The sequence below is a fragment of the Salvia splendens genome, chromosome 3 (genome assembly GCF_004379255.2).
Source record: "Salvia splendens isolate huo1 chromosome 3, SspV2, whole genome shotgun sequence".
In the NCBI taxonomy this organism is placed as follows: Eukaryota; Viridiplantae; Streptophyta; class Magnoliopsida; order Lamiales; family Lamiaceae; genus Salvia; species Salvia splendens.
Genome location: NC_056034.1, coordinates 2,086,923 through 2,104,566, shown reverse-complemented (window position 1 = coordinate 2,104,566; position 17,644 = coordinate 2,086,923). Strand labels below are relative to the sequence as shown.

Below are 17,644 nucleotides of genomic sequence, written 5' to 3'. Positions count from 1 at the left end.
ACTAAGTAAAACTCGAATACGATATAGTATCAATAATCTATATTAGTTGAAGTCTTGAAGACCTAATATTTGTTGATCATTTTTATTTTTATTGATAAAAATATAAGCTCTTTATTTGAAGTTTTAGTAGCATATAATCTGATTTATAGGTGGAGTAATTTAGTAGGAGTGTGAGTTATTTTAAATTTGGGATATGTATGTTGAGAGTGAGAATATAAATAAAGAATAATACTATTTGTGTAGACCAATCACAATGCTCCAATTCCATGCAGATTTAGGAAAATTTATCTCCATCTCCAGCTCTATTAATAAAGAGTGGAGATTCATACTGCTTCTCAGTCTCACACTTCCGCCTCTCTCAGTCACACACACACACACACACACACTTCTGCCTCTGCTTCGAATTTCAGCTTCGTCTTTGAACTCGTCTCCATCTCCGTCTCTGTCTACGTATGTTATACTTCCCCTTTCCTTTCCTTTCCTTTCCTTTCCTTTCAGATCTGCTGCACAAATCTCATTTTTGAAACCTTGGTTTTGAAAAAATTACTTCCGTTGACTATATATGAATTTTTAGGTGTAATTCAGAATGCTTGTTCATATACCCTTCTAATTAATCACTGCTTTTATCAATTAATAGTAATTTTCTTCTGTAATTTAGGTTAATTAATCCCTTCCCAAACTAATGATGCTATATAGTACTTAATATAGTAAAAACTTGACCTCAGTTTTCTTCATATCTGTGAGTCCTATGCCCTTTGAAAATTATGATGAATTATTGTTGTGTTTCTACTTCATATTTTGTGTTTTTTCTTGTCATTGATAAGTAATTAAGAAGCTAATTTAATTTCAATCATTGTGCAGAGACACAAGTGATGGCTACATTACTAGTGGCACTGACTATATTATGTTTGGTTATGGCCGGAATCGAAGCAGACCAAAAAGTAACCGTCTCCCTATTGGACTCCGCTATTGCCAAAGGAGCTGGTATATACATACACACGCACATATAGTAGTATATGTTTAATTCTTAATTATTACTAATTCATTGTTTGCTTAACTAACTAAACTATAAATGATTTATATATATATATATAGTTTGTCTAGACGGCACCCCTCCAGCCTATGCTTATAGTCCAGGGTTCGGAGACGGAATCGACAATTGGCACGTAATCCTTCAGGTATATGAATATGAACAACTTTTGTGGATTTTTATCATAAATACTTCTATTATATATTATTGAGTTTATAAGCTTTTATGATTAACAATTTGGAGTTGCAAGGGTGGTGGGTGGTGTTGGGATGTAACTGAATGCCTCAATAGATCCAAAAATGATCTAGGAAGTAGTGCTAAGCTTATATCGAAGGTTAATGGTAGTGTAACCTTCGGAGGGATGCTCGAAGCCAATTCCACCTTGAACCCTGGTATATATGTGTAGTTAAATATTATCAAAATCACAATTTCATTTCTCTAATTTGAAATATATACCTTAATTCTCGCATATGTATGATTTCAGATTTCTACAATTGGAACGTGTTCAAAATCTTCTACTGTGACGGCTCATCTTTCATGTCCGATGTTGAAGATGTAGACCCGGTAAGTTTTTAAATTTTTTGCATGTCACCAATAAGCACAATTAGTTATATTAAACTAACATTCACTCTTTTAAATCCGGACTGGATAGTTCGACACGAACTAGAAGGTTGATGAGTCCAGTTTAGTCCTAATTGTATGTTTTACTCAATTCAATTATAGCTACATCGTTTCACTCATTTTTCAATTTTTGAAACATTTACATAGAAGTACAACCTGACTTATAGAGGTGCGAGAATATATGATGCCATGATGGATGAGCTCCTACGTATCGGAATGGGAAATGCAAAAAATGTATGTGCTATTAAATTATAATAACTCTTGAATTAGTTAAATTTTGATTGCTATGTGATATTAATTTATATTATTTTTATAGGCTTTATTGTCAGGCGGTTCGGCAGGTGGATTAGCCACGACTTTACATTGTGATAAGTTTCAATCGTTGTTTCACATCACAACTAGAGTGAAGTGCGTATCTGATTCAGGCTTTTTCATTCATGGGTAAGACTATCTAGATTAATTACCTAATTATCAAAAAATATTATGAATGTATTATTGTAAACTACTATATCATTGATTAATTTTGTTTGGCTACTAGAGAGCATTTTTTGGGGGCTGATTGGAGAGAATCTTTCTTCTATAGAGTGGTATCAACACATGTATGTACTATTTTTCTTTCAGTTTATTTTGTTATATAATCAAGTTGTATTATATATTATTAACACGTGGATTCTTACATTAATTCCTCATTTTTATTATGTATATATAGGGTTTGACGAATATGTTGCCCACATCATGCACATCCAAATTTAGCCCAACTCTGGTATGATTATAGTGCTCTCTCCGTCTCACATTACCTGAGTCATTTTTTTGCACTTATTTTGGAAAAATGATACTTAATAAATAGTTAAAAAAGGAATAAAGTAAGTGAGGGAATACAAATGAGAAGACTCTTCTCTATATTATTCTCTCTCTTAATTTGCTCTCTCTACATTTTAACTATTTATTATCATTTTCCGAAACGAGTGCAAAAAAGAAGTGACTTAAGTAACGCGAGAAAGAGGGAGTATTAGCTAACTTATATTCGTTACTTTTCCGGACAATATAATTAAGCATTCCTCATAATTATATTTATCTTTGTAGTGTTTATTTCCTGAAAATTTGGTCCCGGATATCCAAACCCCACTATTTTTAATTGAATCAGCATTTGACGCATATCAGGTATGGGCAATCTTATAATGCACAGTAATAATTATTAGTATTCATAAAATCTTTGATGTCATTAATAATATATATTTTTTATTTCCAATCTTCACAGATAGGAGTTACTTTGTTCCCTAATAGAAGCCCGAAATGGACCAGTTGCATCCATAACTTAATGTCTTGCAATTGGACTGAGATAGAAATCATGAAAGGTATATACAATATAATTACTATTTTTTAACTCGATTTAATATGAATCTATCTCTCATACTATTTGTTTTATTTTTGTTTAGGTTTTAGGTTCATATTGATAAATACGCTGAAAAGTGCAATTGCGAATAGCTCCTCAAGGAGAGGCTATTTTGTACATAGCTGCTACCGACATGGCCATATGGAAGAGATAAGCGGTTCGACATGCTCATTGATTGTTGGAAACGGACTTGCTAACAAAGTAAGTGAAACTATATAAAGTATCTGTCACACAAATTGTTTGGCCACACACTACTAATTTAATATGAAGTGCATTTTTCAGAATATAGCAGAAGCCGTGGGAGACTGGTATTTCGACCGGAGCGAATTCCAGGAGATGGATATGGTGAACAACTTGCCACGGAACTGCACTGGCGACGACCTACCTATTTTGAAGAAAAAGTGTATCGATTATTATATTCATCATTAGATGCCAAGAATTGACAGCATGTGGATTTAAATTTCTATTTTCAGTTATGAACGAAGGCTTAAAATTTTCAGTTTAAGTTCAGCTTCTTAATTACAATTTAATTGATGGTTGGTTAAATTTGAGGTTATTAACTGATAATGTAGGTTACGAGTTATGAAATGAATGGAAGTAGGTGGGTGATATGAGATGTATAAAAGCAAGATGGGATGTTGTATGGATATTATAGTATCTTAGAAGCATGAGTCCTCAAAACTCAATCGTGGTGATGGTGATTATGATAAGTAGTATGGTTGTAATGAGTGATTCAGTAAGCGTGGATGTGAAAGAGTGCTACAAGATTTGGAATGATGATTGTAAATTTTCGCTGCTGAAAGAGATCTGCAATTTTATTTATGATGATGATTACCCTAATGGTATTTGTTGTGGTTTCCTTGATGATGTGGTGATGAGTTGGGATTGCTACTATGCAATTGTTGATGACTTAATACACAATTACCCTTGCCAACGCCCTGACGCCGCTCCCGGTAGAGCTTCAGCCGTACTTCAACATTGTCAAGGCTGATCATAACCCTATCTTTCTAACTTCATTTAAATAATAGTAATTGTATTATTATGGATACAAATTGTTTATGATCAAATTATATAAGATTAATTACTTAAAACAATGTCTTTTTATCTTATGATCTACTACTACTATGTTTTCGTTGTTGGATTACATAACCAAAGATTATCATACCTACCATAACATATTATGTATACAGTCACAATACTGATTCAAACCAAAAGAGGAGAACTGCTAAAACACAATTGAGAATATACCGGATTCAGGAACAAACTCAGGCCGGAGCTGCTCGTTTGCATTCTAGGGACGAAGCTCGGCTTTCAATCGTGTGTTACCAATTGAGAATATAATAAGCCCATACCTCTGTTCCCGGGGTGAAGAAACATGATTTTTTCCCTAAAACATAAGAAACAGTGTTTAAAAGTTATATTTGAGAGTCTTCATTTGATGATCCCCAGGAATACAGAGGACGTGGATTATACCTTTTATATATATATATATATATGATCATGTTGAAACAATGCTCGAACGAGCTGCCGCTTCTTCGGTGTCTGAAAGAATGTTTTGCAGCTGTAACTGTGAGGCGGCTCTAATGTCAAGTATGGTAGGCGGCATAGTTTGTACAGATCCATGGAGCTCAACTAAGTCGGAGAATTCTTGCTTGGTTAAGCTCTTCTTCTCCACGAGCCTGTCCACAACGGCATCCAAAAGCTCGCGGTTTCTCCCAAGAATCTGCATGAACAAAGTCTTAATATCTTTTGCCCACAGACATGAAAAAAACGGTGAATCTCTTCACACAGTACCGTTTTTGCACGTTCATAACAGACGTCAAGGATCCGCAGCGCCTCTGAATCAATTTCCTGAAAATCAAGATTTTGTATGTTGGGCATTATACAATGACTGATATATCATATAACATCTCGGTTTCTTTGCTTTCATGACCGCGAGCGAGATATGGAAGGAAACTTACGTCAATTCTATCTTCGGTCCAGAAACTGTTCAAGCCAAAATACTTCTCGGAAAGACCACCAAGCACTAAGGTTCGTGCAGCAGATCTAGCATTATCGGCCGTCTCTGCCCAGATGGTACTCAACTGAGTACATCAATTCAACAGTAGGACCATCAGAAACAAAATTCCAGATACTGGACAATACTCGGGTAACTTACACCGGTTTATTAAGAACAGAATTGTATATATGAAATTCATTTCCAAAATTAAATATGAAGATCGAAACTTGGGGTCTTGTTACCTGATTTTCCCCATACCAGAGTTCGTCTGCTGCACGTGGAGCAAGTTGGACAGTGATGTGATCCAAGAGAGACTGCCGGCTGAAAACAAATTGAATCAGCAAGTGTGGCAGAACTTCAAATTTGATTATAATTGAAAGGGTAACTACCTCAACATTCCTTCCTTAAATATAATATGGTCCATCTTTAGGCGGACATAACCTAAATCTCTTCCGGCTCTTGGAGAAATCGTCACCTAAAACGAAAAAAACGATAGTACTTAAGAAATTCCTATTTCATTAACAGAATTTAATAAAAGTGCTGCTAGGCAAAGATCATAACATACAAACTCGATATTTTTGAGATCCGGGAAATTGACAGCAACTATGGCCATTGCAGCTTCATTTATAGCTACTTGCCTCCAGATCTCGGGGCTTCTCTCTCTTTTGTCAAGCATGCCTCTTTCTTCTATTTGTGCAGCTTGTAACAAATCATCAGTAGTAATCTGTCATGAGCGCATCAAACAAATTTGCAATTATGGAACCATCGATGATGATAAAACACGAATAAAAGACAGGCATATAAATATTCCATAAAAGAATTTCGACTCGCAAATGACAAACTAACAATCTCTGCCTATTTTAACAGCGAGGAGTGGCCAGTGAAGGTTTTCAAGTGAAATACCTCTGTTCTTTCATCGCGCATCATGTTGATAGCAGCAACCTCGATAATGTTGGCCAGCTCAGCACCAACCATTCCATCAGTCATGGTCGCAACAGCCAAGTAGTCCACATCAGGGGCCATTGGTTTCTTCCTAGCATGAACCTGAGACCAAACAATGAGACTGCGTAGACCAATTGAAAGTACTGCTGATGGAAGCAACAAATCGCACCTTCAGAATTTCAACACGGCCAATCAGTCCAGGCTTGGGTATGTGTATTTTCCGGTCGAACCTCCCTGGTCTCACAAGCGCTGCATCCAAAATGTCTGGCCTGTTTGTAGAAGCAATGGTAATGACTTCTCCTCTGCCTTCGAACCCATCCAGGCACACAAGAAGCTAGAGGATCGATAAGGTATTTTATATTAGAGTCGAATCATACCATTATTGTGTCACAACTACAAGCAATCAAATATGTGCAAGAGACCTGATTTAAAGTAGCATCACGTTCTTGCCCACCAGACCCCTTAATCAAACCACGTGCCCTTCCAACAGCATCCAGTTCATCGATGAAAACAACAGATGGAGCCTGCAAATGCACGACTCACTCACATCACATCACTTCCACAAATATAAGCTATGTGAAAGTAAGAAAACAACAATGCATGGTCTTTGATGAGCAAATGTAGTAAGAATCTCATAGACAAAAAGGAGCAAATATTAGAATTAATGAGCAAAGAGAGCAAACATGTTCTGATCTCTCATCGAACTTGCAAGAAATGGAACCCCCCCCCCCCCACAAAAAAAATGCTAGCTCAAAGGTGGAATCATAACAAAATAATAGAATTTAGGAATCGAGTATCAAAAGCATTCCACGTTCTGACTAGTGAACCTATTTGCTTGATCCAATGAAGTCCAACAATCGCCATAATCAGATAAAAGGAATTGAAATCTCACATTGTCCCTTGCTTCTTGATAGAGTGCTCGTACACGAGAAGCACCAACTCCCACATATATTTCGACAAACTGAGATGCAGATATGGAGAAGAAGTTTACACCTGCCTCACCAGCAACAGCTTTTGCTAATAATGTCTTCCCCACTCCTGGAGGGCCACAAAGAAGTATACCACCTGACGTATTCCAACCCAACATTAGGCAACATATATTTCTACTTCCTAAACCGAATTGTTGCATAGATCATATATTCTTCACATCTCAGATCCTAAAACCGAGTCAATTTTTTAAATATGAAAGAATCACAATAAGATTAAAACAGAACTAATCATAAGTTGATGGCCCTGAAGCTTCACGATCTGTAACCCCTAGATACATGTACCTCTTGTTAGCAACAAAGGAAGCTCATCAACAAAGAGTTTCGAAGAAATAAGTTTTGCACCAAGACCAAGATAGCTAGTGATGTACCCACAAAGAACCACACAACTAATTTGGTTGTTCATTCACCTATCTGTAATGGGCATGTTCCAGACAAAATTCAGAAATTCGAACTTCTTTACTAAATAAACTGGAAAACGGGAACCTATAAGCATAAGATTACCTCATTATAGCATCCTGGCAATTCCATATACTATATTACATCCTAGCTAAAAACAAGCCAAACGAGCCCAAGCATATAACACATTATCAAATCATAGAGATATACTTGAATTGCAGAGTTATATAGGTTATTACTCTGAAGCTTTATCTACGTACTTATATAGGTCAATTCTTCATTGAAACCTGACCTGGTATTTTGACACCACGCCTGCGATACATGTCCCCATGTGTAAAGAACTTCACAATTTCTTCGAGCTCAAGACGGATTTTCCCAAGCCCTGCAACATCCGTAAACTTCACATCCACACCTCTCTCCAAATATTGTGGAAGCCTCCTATTCTTTGCCCGCCTAACTCGAGCACCAGACTTCATGAACTGCTTCGCCATTTGCGAGTAAGGATTGTCCTCCCCTTTAGCTCCTCCTTCCTCATCATCATCATCTGCCTCCATCCCCGCCATTTCCCTTTCCAATTCCCTGATCTTCTTCTTCTCGTCCGCCTCCGCCCTCTCTATCTTCAGCCTATCATCATAGTCTTTCTTCTGCTTCTTATAGTTAAGAACAACAACTCTGTAAAATATGTAGAAGAAAACAAACCCAAGAGCCGTTGACACATTCGGATCACTAGCTAATTTATCCCATACATTAGCCATATACTCCGAGCTCTCCTGCGCCTGGCGCAGAGACGCCTCGTACTTCACCTTCTTCATTTCCCTTCTCTTTTCCCTCTCCTCCATCTTCTTCTGCGTCTTCATTGCCTTCTCCATCATCTCCCTGTCTTCCCTCATCTTCACCAGCTCCTCATTTCTCCTCCTCTTTAAATCCTCCCTCAAGTTCTTCAGCTCCAACGCCTTCTTCGACTGAGGCTTCTGCTTCACCAATGAAAACAACCACACCGGAATTTTTGACAAGAACCCAAGATAAGGCTCTGGGATATCAGGCTTCTTCAAAGACGGACTATACGCATTCATACAGATACCATCAATCTTTAACTCATCCCACTCTTTCCAGAATTTAGAATCACTCTCAATTGAAGGCAAGACAACCCTAACCACCTTATTATCCTCCATAACCACCAAAATCACCTCCGGCCGCTGCCGCAAAGCCGCGCTCGGCGGCTTGATAATGTGCTTAACTTTGTTTTCTCTCTTCAAATCCAAGACTTCGCTGTAGGGAAGCCTCTGCGATACCACGGGGAGCCCCTTTGTCCATTTCAGCAGCTCCTCTGGGGTCAAAGACTCGGTTTTTTTCCCCAATCGCTTCTTCTCCGAGACCTTCGGCGCGGCGGAAACGGATTGCGGAATTGCGGCTGAGATCACAGTCATTGTAACCGCGTACTTGACTAATTCCATTGGAGCTCTCTTCGATTTCTTCGACTCCTCCTCTGCATTTTCTGTGCTGGCGCCCGAGCTGCATAAAATTGGAATAAGGGATCTCGGTTTAGGGCGTTTTGGGCGGGAAGCGATAGAAATTGGGCGATAGAAGCAGGAATTGAAGTTGTAATTAGTAGCCATGAGAATGTGTTGGAGGTAATCGCATGAAGGGAAACAATCAATCGAACATTAGCAAAGCTCAGATTACAATCGGTGAATCGGAATTTTTTAGTAATGGAGAAAACTAAAGGGGCGGCGCCGGCGCCGCAGCGGGGAAGGGGATGAATAAACGGCAATGGCCAAAGTAGGAAAACATTATCATCGTCAGCTTCAAAAATTTCCTTTTCCTTTTTAATGGGCCGGTTCTCATTGAAGGGCTCGGCCCAAGTAAAACGGACCCGGATATGGTTCAATTAGATTCAATATAATTGAACTTGAAATGTGTTATAAAATGTTAGTACTATGTTATACAAATTGATACTAACAAAAAGCAGTAAGAATTATCCAAATTATTGAATAAAACATATACTTCCATAAATAGATGTCTCCCTTTTATTAGTCGTGAAGTAAGAAATGTGAATAAAAATAAATGAATATTAATCATTTTTTATAGATTGATTTATAATGAAATGTGAGTAGAATAAGTTATTGGAACGTGAGATTAATTTATCAAAAATAATAAAAATAAAATGATACATTTATAGTAAATATTCTTTAATATTAATACTATAAAATATTTAATAACGAACGAAAAGAATATTTAATTAGATATTCTCAAAACTAATCTAGAATTACTTATATAAAATGTTCGCAAGACAAGTTGATGCCTTTCCCTTCTACATGAATTGTTTGTTCCTCTCGCGCAAGCTCATTCACATACAAGGGGTCGGAGAAACGAGTCTCTTTACCCGACCCCTTGCAGATGATTTAACTAAATCGGGGGGCTCTTATTTAAGAGCCTGCCCCATGTAAATTTAATATGATCCTTTAATTTCTTTCTATTTCTTTACTATTTTTAGAAACATTTCCGCTCGACAAAATAAATGAGGACAAGTGTATTGTCACAATAAATTGTGACTAATCAATATTTATGCATATGAATCAAAATATATAGTAATTACTGTGTATCATAAGTTGTGGGTGTTTGAATGTTATGAGACTTTTCGGATTATAGCCACATAAGCACGTAGTCATCGATTACCACCATTATGAATGGCCAAAGAACTTGTATAAGTGTAGTTTATGAGGAAAGTTAATGATGTTAACCTTAGATGATGAATCGTAGCTTAGTTACTAAGATATTTTTCATCTATTTAGGAGGTGTTCGGTTTGCAAGATTGTATCCGGGATCAAATCTGTAGTGTGTTTAGTTCACGAGATTCAACCCCACAACTCAACCCTAGATGGATAATCATGGGATACTTAGTCATAGCTAACCCCATATAACTAAAATAATCTCACAACTCAATCCTAGATTATATCTTAGTATTATTTTATTTTAGAAACCGAACACCACCTTAATAGATTGAGATTGGAATTCAAATCATTACGGCATAGATGAGAATCACTATCAATCCTCATTAAAGGCAATGATAAAGAGCATTTTTAAACACAACTTTTTATATTAGGAATTCGCAAGTTCAAATTAATAGATAGGGAGTTTGAATCATTACAGTTACACAACTAGTTCCCCTTTGATATTGTTGATGTGCCTAAATCGGCCAAAATATCGTTTACAAATTTACGTAATATCTCTTATACTCATTAAACACGAAGTACTTTTAATTTTTATGTCCTAATAATTAGTACTACTTCACTTAGGACAAAGATAGTACTACTATTCAATCAACTAAGCAAGTAAGATCCAATGACAATGATATAAAAGGTACTACTATATTTTCTTAGGCTAAAGATCGCAAGTTTGAATATGCTTTTATAGATCCAAGTTTTCTTACACCTGATTTTTCAAGTAGTTAGAGAGACAAACAACATCGAGTACAACAGAAATAGCAAGTAGGAAACATGTGAAAAATGTAAAGGCTATGGAAATAGCGATGCGATCACAGAAAACATGCAATGGCTTGCAGAAATTCGGCAGTGGTGTATGATGGATTCCCGTCCGGTTCAAGTTTGTGACTCCCGATGCTGCTGATCCCGCGCTCATAACCGCATAGGCAAATATCTGCAACAAAATCAACTTCGCTTATTATTATTATTGCTTCAAATTTTCGAGGATCTCATTCAAGACTTGAACTACTCTATTACTCAACTGAAAATAACCACGAATGAACTAATCGCGTAAAGAGGAACCTCGTGTAAATACCTGATCTGCGGCAAAAATGAGCCATGCATGATTCCTACAAGGAATGTGGGGAGATTTACGAAGCATCCTCGACACATTGATGAGCAATTGAAGCAAGGAGTGAAGTGCCACAGCTGCACAAACACAAACAACATACCTACACAAAAACAGACATCACATTACTCAACCACCACATCCTCTCATCCAAATTGCATTGCTTTTAATTAATTTCATTACAACTTTTTTGACTTATATGTAACTTCTTCGCCAAAAATATGATGTAATAAAGATTGGTGAACTAACTTTATACTAGTCCAAACAAAATATTTGAACTAACTTGGTGCTTGGTTTTATTCAATTTGTTGCCGCGAATCATGAACGAAGTAACTGAATTTGTCACCATTATATAATAATTAGCCGCTTAGGAAAATAAAAATAAGTAATCACTTATAAATTGTGTCAGAGGTAGTTGAAGGTGTTATATACATTGTACTCATCTGTAATGGAAAAATAGTCACATTTATGCATGGCAGGATTTAAATGAATATACAATCAATTAACTATGCCACAAGAATAAAAAAATTAGCAAAAAAAATTCCAAGACTAGTTTTGGTGGACTGACCAGATCAAAAAAATATAACTATTTTTTATGGATGAATATCAAAGATATAATACTCCTAGCTAGTAATTTGTGCGCAATTATCTTATGATGAAAATTTTTAATTAAATTGCACCTAACATGGTGGTTGGGAAATTATTCATATACTAATAACAGTATGCTAAGGATGTTAGCTATTCATATAGAAAACAAGATCATTTAGAAAAACATCATGAATATAAAATACACTTAGATAGAATATCGATTTTTTGTTTGTCGTGGGATAAGTTCAAACAAATTTCAATCTTCATGATTTTTCTGATTAAGTTCAAAAATTATAAAATAAATCAACCAAATTCATGATTTATCCGACAATCTAGAGCCATATAATTTTCAGAAAACAAAAGTATTGAAAGAAAAAAGGTGGGAAAATAATAAAACTCACACAAATGAGTCGGAAAAGGACCACTTGGAGTAGAGAGGCAAGGTGAAGCCGTAGAGTGTGATGGTGGCGGACTGTTTGGCGGTGGTCATCACCGTCACCGCCGCGGCGCTCGTGAGGAGGCAGAGCAGCCGGATCACGGCGTGCATGACGTCACTTTTCCGGAGGATGTTGCTCTGTGAGACCAATGCGCCGCCGCTCTCGGAGAGCTGGATGGCCATCACCTCCTCCGGCGGGTTTTTAGCCATTTTTAGGAATTTATTGGTGGTGAAGGTGATGAATGATGGGATTAAATTCTCTGGCTGGAGTGGAAGAGAGTGGAGCAGAGCCGTGTTTATAGCTTCGAGGAGACGAACGGACACGTGGCGGGAGGGGATTGAGGTGTCAAATGTGCGACAAAGTTTAGTTCAGTTGGTAAGACGTGTTGCCTTCATTCTGGGATTAAATGTTGAAGTTACCATTATATGAATGGAATACTATTATTGATCAATTTTTTAAAATGCGGGGTTTTTTACTTTTAAATATGGCAATAATGTAAAATTGGTCGATAATACACCCAAAAATAGAAGAAATTTTGGAAGTGAAAAAGAAGGATAATGTAATATAGGGGTGTAAAGAATGAATTGTGGAATAGAGTTTTTATAAACAAAAAATATAATAAAGGGGAAAAGGTTATATTGTTGATCTCTCCGACAGCTGGAAACAGAAATGGAGTGGTAACCGTAACATTTTATTTTTAAAATTCTGATTTGGAAAATTTTTCATAAAAAGTTTTTTCAATCGGGCTTTTTGATTCCTAGTGGCGCACTTAATTAATTTGTTTTGCGAATGTAAAATCTACTTAAAGATTATTAATCAATATCTTTCGTGAATGTCAACGTCAATTAATTGGATGTGTAAATGATTAAATAATAAACATTGACTTTTGAGAATTAACACTAAATAGTTTATAGTACTAGTAGTTTTTAAAGGAATAGTAACACTTTCCTGTAGCTTCTAACTTAGTTTAGAGAACACCAAAACACATTATCAGTTGTAAATTGACAGTAAACAACAAAGTCTATTAATAAGTTTGAATCAATCGAAAACTCCCCTTAGGCTTATACAGCGTCCCAGCCGCGCCCCCTGCTCGGCCCAGCAACCTCCGGGAAAACGTCCCAACGATTAATTTATCTCTATTACAAAATCCTCATTACAAACAGATGGATGATACACCTCTATACCTCAACGAGCTTCACAGAAATGTGAAGCTCTTTTAATCGAATAATATCAGCTATAGACACCGATATACTAATGGATCTCAACTATTCGCTGTATCAACATGAGTTTTGCCGCGGATAGTCACACATTTGCCATCCTCCACAAAGCACCAAGACAGGCTGAATCTGTATATAGATGTTGATAACAATGCAAGGTCAACAAACTAGACACCGAACATCAGGTCCACAATTTTCGACACCACTGATTTTGCAGGAGTGGCCATGGTTCCAGAAGATTGGCGGGTGTTTGAACTGCCATTCTGCAGATAGTATGGGTATGGAGAGACTTTGAAACCATTCGACTCCACGTTTCTATTGGAAGGGGCCGGTGGTAATGTCATAAATCCTTTGTTGTTGAGTTTCTCATTTAGTGCTTGGCGCTGCATTGGGTCCACCGGCTTGACTCCAATGATGAGAACTCCATTTACTTCCATGCCATTTTTGCTGAGTGCTCGTTGAGCATCTGACCGATTCTACAACAATAATTAAATATGCAATTTAGTCAGATACACTGGTTCATTGAAACTAAAAAACTATTTTACTGAGTTCCAATCAGAATATGAGGTCAATCGGACCAATCTAACTGGTCGATAACAGGTAGCATGGCTATTGCTGAAGCATGGTAAGGTATGATGAGATCTATTAATACTGTTTCAATCTGTACATAAGACAATAGCCAGAAATGACCAACAAAACCTCCATGGAAATACGAATGTCTCTATATGCAAAGAATAATAAGTGAATCCATTTCTTCAACACAAAATTTCATAAAATCTTCACCATAACTCATTTCCCATGCCTAATGCAGTACAAGACTAAAATCTAAGGATTCTAAAATATGCAAGTCATATGAAGTCGCAAGTAAATTGAAGGTGATTATCCAATAACTGGATGACAATGCACAAACATATAAAGTTCAGCAGCAACTTATAGAATAACCAAACCAAAACCACACACCCAGCCATAATAACACAGACAAACGACTGCCAGGACATTCACAAGAAGAGCAATAGGGGACGACTGGGTTATAGGTCATAACATAAACAGAAAATAACTGGCACTCTTTGATGGATCACATGAAAAAAAGGTATTTACAAGTAATAATAATAAATAAGCATGTATGCTTTCAGAGAGCAAGAAGGAACCTGATATAAAATGTGCATCCAATTAGCATCTCTCGGGCCAGGAACATGTTTCAAAATCACCCCACATTTTTCAAACTCCCGCAGTATAAGATTTGTATCAGCAGGCATAAACCTGGACATGAAGTTCAAGATAAACATCAAAACTCTAGAACAAAAGTGCTAAGATGAGATGAATAAATGAAACAGTATTCTATTCTGAATGCAACTATACCACATATGGACCATGGGACAAACAAGTAAATGCAGTTGATATATCTAAAATGACTGCTTAAATGTAATTGTAATTGCCCAAATTTCCATTGCGTTGTGCACTCAGATACTGGAAAATTCTTAGAGATAGTAGTAGAGTATTATGAGTAGTTAACGAAAGGACGCGACAGCAAATGGAGAAATGAATGGACAGCAAATGGAGAAATGAATGGAACTGCAGAAAAAACAAAATTGCATCACAGGAGCAGCAGTGAGTATTAAGAGATTTGAACATGATGCTAGAGAGAGAATGTGCACGACCATGCAATGGAAGGATATACCAGTAACTATCAGAACCAAAACAACAAGCCAACATTTTCTAAATTTTACCGCCAAATATGGAAAAGAATCTAAGGACTCTGCATTCTTATCATATATAGGTATTAGATATCTTATGACTTTCCAGTCGTTCTTAAGCACCTAACCAAAAAATATTCCAGAATAAGTTCCACTTTAAGAGTTGTAAAACGATGAATGACAAAAACAACAGAATCAAACCATACCCATAGACAGTGACCCATTCCTCCTCATTCATGTTCCCATTCATGTTCCCAATAGGTACTAGACTTTTCTTCACTTCAGGCCTTGCAACCTCCCTCGGTGGTGGCAGTGTTATCAAGGCACCTGGTTGAACCACACCTTCAACAGGTGAACCTTTCCCTTTATCTTCTTGCTCAGCACTACCACCAGTCTTGGCAGGTGACCACCAGCTTGAAGTAGCCATAGGGCTCTGCTGCGGTGACGGCTTGCTAGCTCCAGCATATGAAGTGCTTGCATCTGATTTGCTCTTGGGAGATGAAAGTTCCCTGCCAAAACTTTGCAATGGGGTTCTAGGATCCGATTTCACTTCTGGAGACACTGGATAGTCAGGGATCCCAGATTCTGGAGAAAGATCAAAACGGTCTTCAAGTGTAAAAACAGGAGGAGGAGGAAGATCGGAGTTGGAAAAATTTTCACGCCACAGAGCTGAAACAGCAGCTGCCTGACCAGGGGTCGTGAACTTTCCCCCAGACCGTCGAGATGACACAGGTGTTGCTAAATCTTGAAAAAACAGGGACTGCCTCCCAGATTTGGGGGTTCTTCGGGTACTTGCACTCATTTTGTCTATGTGCCTCCCTGCATATGCAAAATCTCAAATTAAAACCATGAAGAGACACAAAAACGAGCAACACAAAATTAATCTTACTAATTCACAGTAACATTGATCTCCATACCGATTAGGTCATTAGATTATTGCAGAAACTGCATATTATCGATAATTCCCATCCAAATCGCACACATAATGGACTACAACAAAGTTGATAAATGAAAAATTCATGAATCCACGCTCCACAAACTCCATATAAAAATACGATTATGCATACAAGTATAAAGAAGACCAGCATTTCAAACACAAACAAAACATAACATGTGAGCTAAAATAAAGCTTAAACAATTTAAATACACATCTCATAGAGCCAAAAATTAGATAACAGAAACCCAGAAACATGAATCCCGGCAGCATCTGAACATTTCCAAAAATGCAAATAACAACCAATAGAACCCAATACGTATATAGGCAATAACACGAAATGATAAAAATTCAAAACCTGAATCTGTTAACGGCAAAATGAGTGACAGAAATTCTGGAAGTGGAGGATTTCCCCAAATAGCATTGAGCAGAGCGCAGAGCAAAGATATGAAAAAACCCTAATTTTATTTTAATCTATTTTTTTTCTTTTTATTTTACCGCGGAACGCTGCGCTCGACGCCTAGTAAAATTTCCGTAGTGACGTAAGTACTGAAATGACCCTCTAGCACTCTCAAGCATGCAATGATTAGAGGGTAATTTCGTATTTTCGTCTTTATGTAACCGCTATCCAAAAATTTTGAATATTGTCTAAATTTTAGCTCTTTCACAATTGCGGACGGACCCGGATGGGGTTGAATGGTCGACCAATCCAACCTTGGGAGCGGCTAGTTTGCTACCAGCCGCGTGGTGTGGTAGATCCAGTTCGTTTTTTTGGGTTTGATTGAGGTTGTTAGCTCTCATTTTTCGTATGTGATTCATCACTTTCGATGGTTATTATACCGCCTCTTCTTTTGGACGATGGCAACGAGAATCGTCATTGTATCCAATTCATGGATTTTCACTGAAGCTGCAATGCTTGGAACTAATTTAAAATGCACATATATTTATTATACTCCTTGTATTCGCCATTAGGAGTCTCTAGCAGCGCGGAGTTTAAGAAGGTGGGTGGAAAAATATTAGTGACATATAAATCACACTTATATATATTAGTTTTAAATGAAATGTGAGTGAAATGAGTTCGTGGAATGTGGAACCATATTACTATTATAGTAAAAATTAATCGGGACTTTTATTTGTGGACGAACTAAAATAGAAAAATGAGACTTCTATTTGCGGACAGAAGGAGTAATGCCTTAAAAAATCATGGTGGGCCATCAACTCCACATACAGTCCAACTCCCGGTGAAGGAGTAGTATAGTTAGTTAATTTTATGGACCGAATTTTGGGCCGGATCGTAGAAATAATCATGTATTATAAATATAAAAGAATCCTCAATGTTAATTGGACTAAGATATTTCGGTCATACATCTTGAAAAATGAAAAAATCTTTTTTGTACATAACCCAATTAATTATGATCAATCCTGTTATTTTAAGAAAATAGTTAACTATATCCTAATTTTGATATTTTTCTTAATTGATGGTGAAAAATCTAAACATATTAGGTGTCTGAATTTATTGACGTGGCATGTACATGCATAAAAATTAAAGATGTGGTGAACATTTTATTTATGT

At 36.9% G+C, this 17,644-nt stretch overlaps 4 protein-coding genes across 6 annotated transcripts; 1 reads left to right on the top strand and 3 right to left on the bottom strand.

Annotated features, from left to right (window-relative positions):
• The first annotated feature begins 302 nt into the window (after positions 1-302).
• LOC121794283 (pectin acetylesterase 11-like) lies at positions 303-3,549 on the top strand. 2 transcript variants are annotated; one of them, XM_042192376.1, is made up of 13 exons: positions 303-450; positions 862-984; positions 1,096-1,178; positions 1,281-1,422; positions 1,515-1,594; positions 1,799-1,885; positions 1,968-2,092; positions 2,190-2,250; positions 2,361-2,414; positions 2,735-2,812; positions 2,910-3,006; positions 3,088-3,245; positions 3,327-3,549. In XM_042192376.1, the coding sequence occupies exons 2-13, from the start codon at positions 873-875 to the stop codon at positions 3,471-3,473; spliced, it is 1,224 nt and encodes a 407-aa protein (XP_042048310.1). In that variant the 5' UTR covers positions 303-450; positions 862-872; the 3' UTR covers positions 3,474-3,549. The 2 variants fall into 2 exon arrangements, with proteins under 2 accessions (XP_042048310.1, XP_042048308.1); XM_042192374.1 differs by having other exon boundaries at positions 3,315-3,549.
• Positions 3,550-4,099: 550 nt separating this feature from the next.
• On the bottom strand, positions 4,100-9,157 carry LOC121794282 (probable inactive ATP-dependent zinc metalloprotease FTSHI 2, chloroplastic). Its single transcript, XM_042192373.1, has 12 exons — positions 7,663-9,157; positions 6,878-7,050; positions 6,408-6,509; positions 6,155-6,319; positions 5,947-6,087; positions 5,609-5,767; positions 5,433-5,518; positions 5,286-5,364; positions 5,006-5,128; positions 4,839-4,895; positions 4,518-4,767; positions 4,100-4,431 (listed from the first exon to the last, which is right to left on the bottom strand). Exons 1-11 carry the CDS (start codon positions 8,984-8,986, stop codon positions 4,543-4,545), a joined length of 2,634 nt encoding a protein of 877 aa, XP_042048307.1. The 5' UTR covers positions 8,987-9,157; the 3' UTR covers positions 4,100-4,431; positions 4,518-4,542.
• A 1,562-nt stretch (positions 9,158-10,719) lies between these two features.
• Positions 10,720-12,592, bottom strand: LOC121794581 (CASP-like protein 3A1). The gene is made up of 3 exons (XM_042192808.1): positions 12,191-12,592; positions 11,169-11,304; positions 10,720-11,027 (listed from the first exon to the last, which is right to left on the bottom strand). The coding sequence occupies exons 1-3, from the start codon at positions 12,433-12,435 to the stop codon at positions 10,797-10,799; spliced, it is 612 nt and encodes a 203-aa protein (XP_042048742.1). The 5' UTR covers positions 12,436-12,592; the 3' UTR covers positions 10,720-10,796.
• Positions 12,593-13,227: 635 nt separating this feature from the next.
• Positions 13,228-16,552, bottom strand: LOC121797138 (nuclear pore complex protein NUP35-like). Of its 2 annotated transcripts, XM_042195873.1 has the most exons (5): positions 16,430-16,534; positions 16,055-16,127; positions 15,344-15,956; positions 14,592-14,703; positions 13,228-13,919 (listed from the first exon to the last, which is right to left on the bottom strand). In XM_042195873.1, the coding sequence occupies exons 3-5, from the start codon at positions 15,937-15,939 to the stop codon at positions 13,611-13,613; spliced, it is 1,017 nt and encodes a 338-aa protein (XP_042051807.1). In that variant the 5' UTR covers positions 15,940-15,956; positions 16,055-16,127; positions 16,430-16,534; the 3' UTR covers positions 13,228-13,610. The 2 variants fall into 2 exon arrangements, with proteins under 2 accessions (XP_042051807.1, XP_042051808.1); XM_042195874.1 differs by lacking the exon at positions 16,055-16,127 and having other exon boundaries at positions 16,430-16,552.
• Positions 16,553-17,644: the final 1,092 nt, after the last annotated feature.

Coding starts and splice junctions, on each gene's coding strand:
- LOC121794581 (XM_042192808.1), bottom strand. CDS start 12,435: ATGGCTAAAAACCCGCCGGAGGAGGTGATGGCCATCCAGCTCTCCGAG. Junction 11,305..12,190: donor TCCTTTTCCGACTCATTTGT/GTGAGTTTTATT, acceptor GTTTTTGTGTAG/GTATGTTGTTTGTGTTTGTG. Junction 11,028..11,168: donor TCATTTTTGCCGCAGATCAG/GTATTTACACGA, acceptor ATTTTGTTGCAG/ATATTTGCCTATGCGGTTAT.
- LOC121794282 (XM_042192373.1), bottom strand. CDS start 8,986: ATGGCTACTAATTACAACTTCAATTCCTGCTTCTATCGCCCAATTTCT. Junction 6,320..6,407: donor GTGATGCTACTTTAAATCAG/GTCTCTTGCACA, acceptor TCGATCCTCTAG/CTTCTTGTGTGCCTGGATGG. Junction 5,365..5,432: donor TTTAAGGAAGGAATGTTGAG/GTAGTTACCCTT, acceptor ATTTGTTTTCAG/CCGGCAGTCTCTCTTGGATC.
- LOC121797138 (XM_042195874.1), bottom strand. CDS start 15,939: ATGAGTGCAAGTACCCGAAGAACCCCCAAATCTGGGAGGCAGTCCCTG. Junction 14,704..15,343: donor GAATGGGTCACTGTCTATGG/GTATGGTTTGAT, acceptor CTTCATGTCCAG/GTTTATGCCTGCTGATACAA. Junction 13,920..14,591: donor GGATGCACATTTTATATCAG/GTTCCTTCTTGC, acceptor TTATTGTTGTAG/AATCGGTCAGATGCTCAACG.
- LOC121794283 (XM_042192374.1), top strand. CDS start 873: ATGGCTACATTACTAGTGGCACTGACTATATTATGTTTGGTTATGGCC. Junction 1,423..1,514: donor CAATTCCACCTTGAACCCTG/GTATATATGTGT, acceptor GTATGATTTCAG/ATTTCTACAATTGGAACGTG. Junction 3,007..3,087: donor TGAGATAGAAATCATGAAAG/GTATATACAATA, acceptor ATTTTTGTTTAG/GTTTTAGGTTCATATTGATA.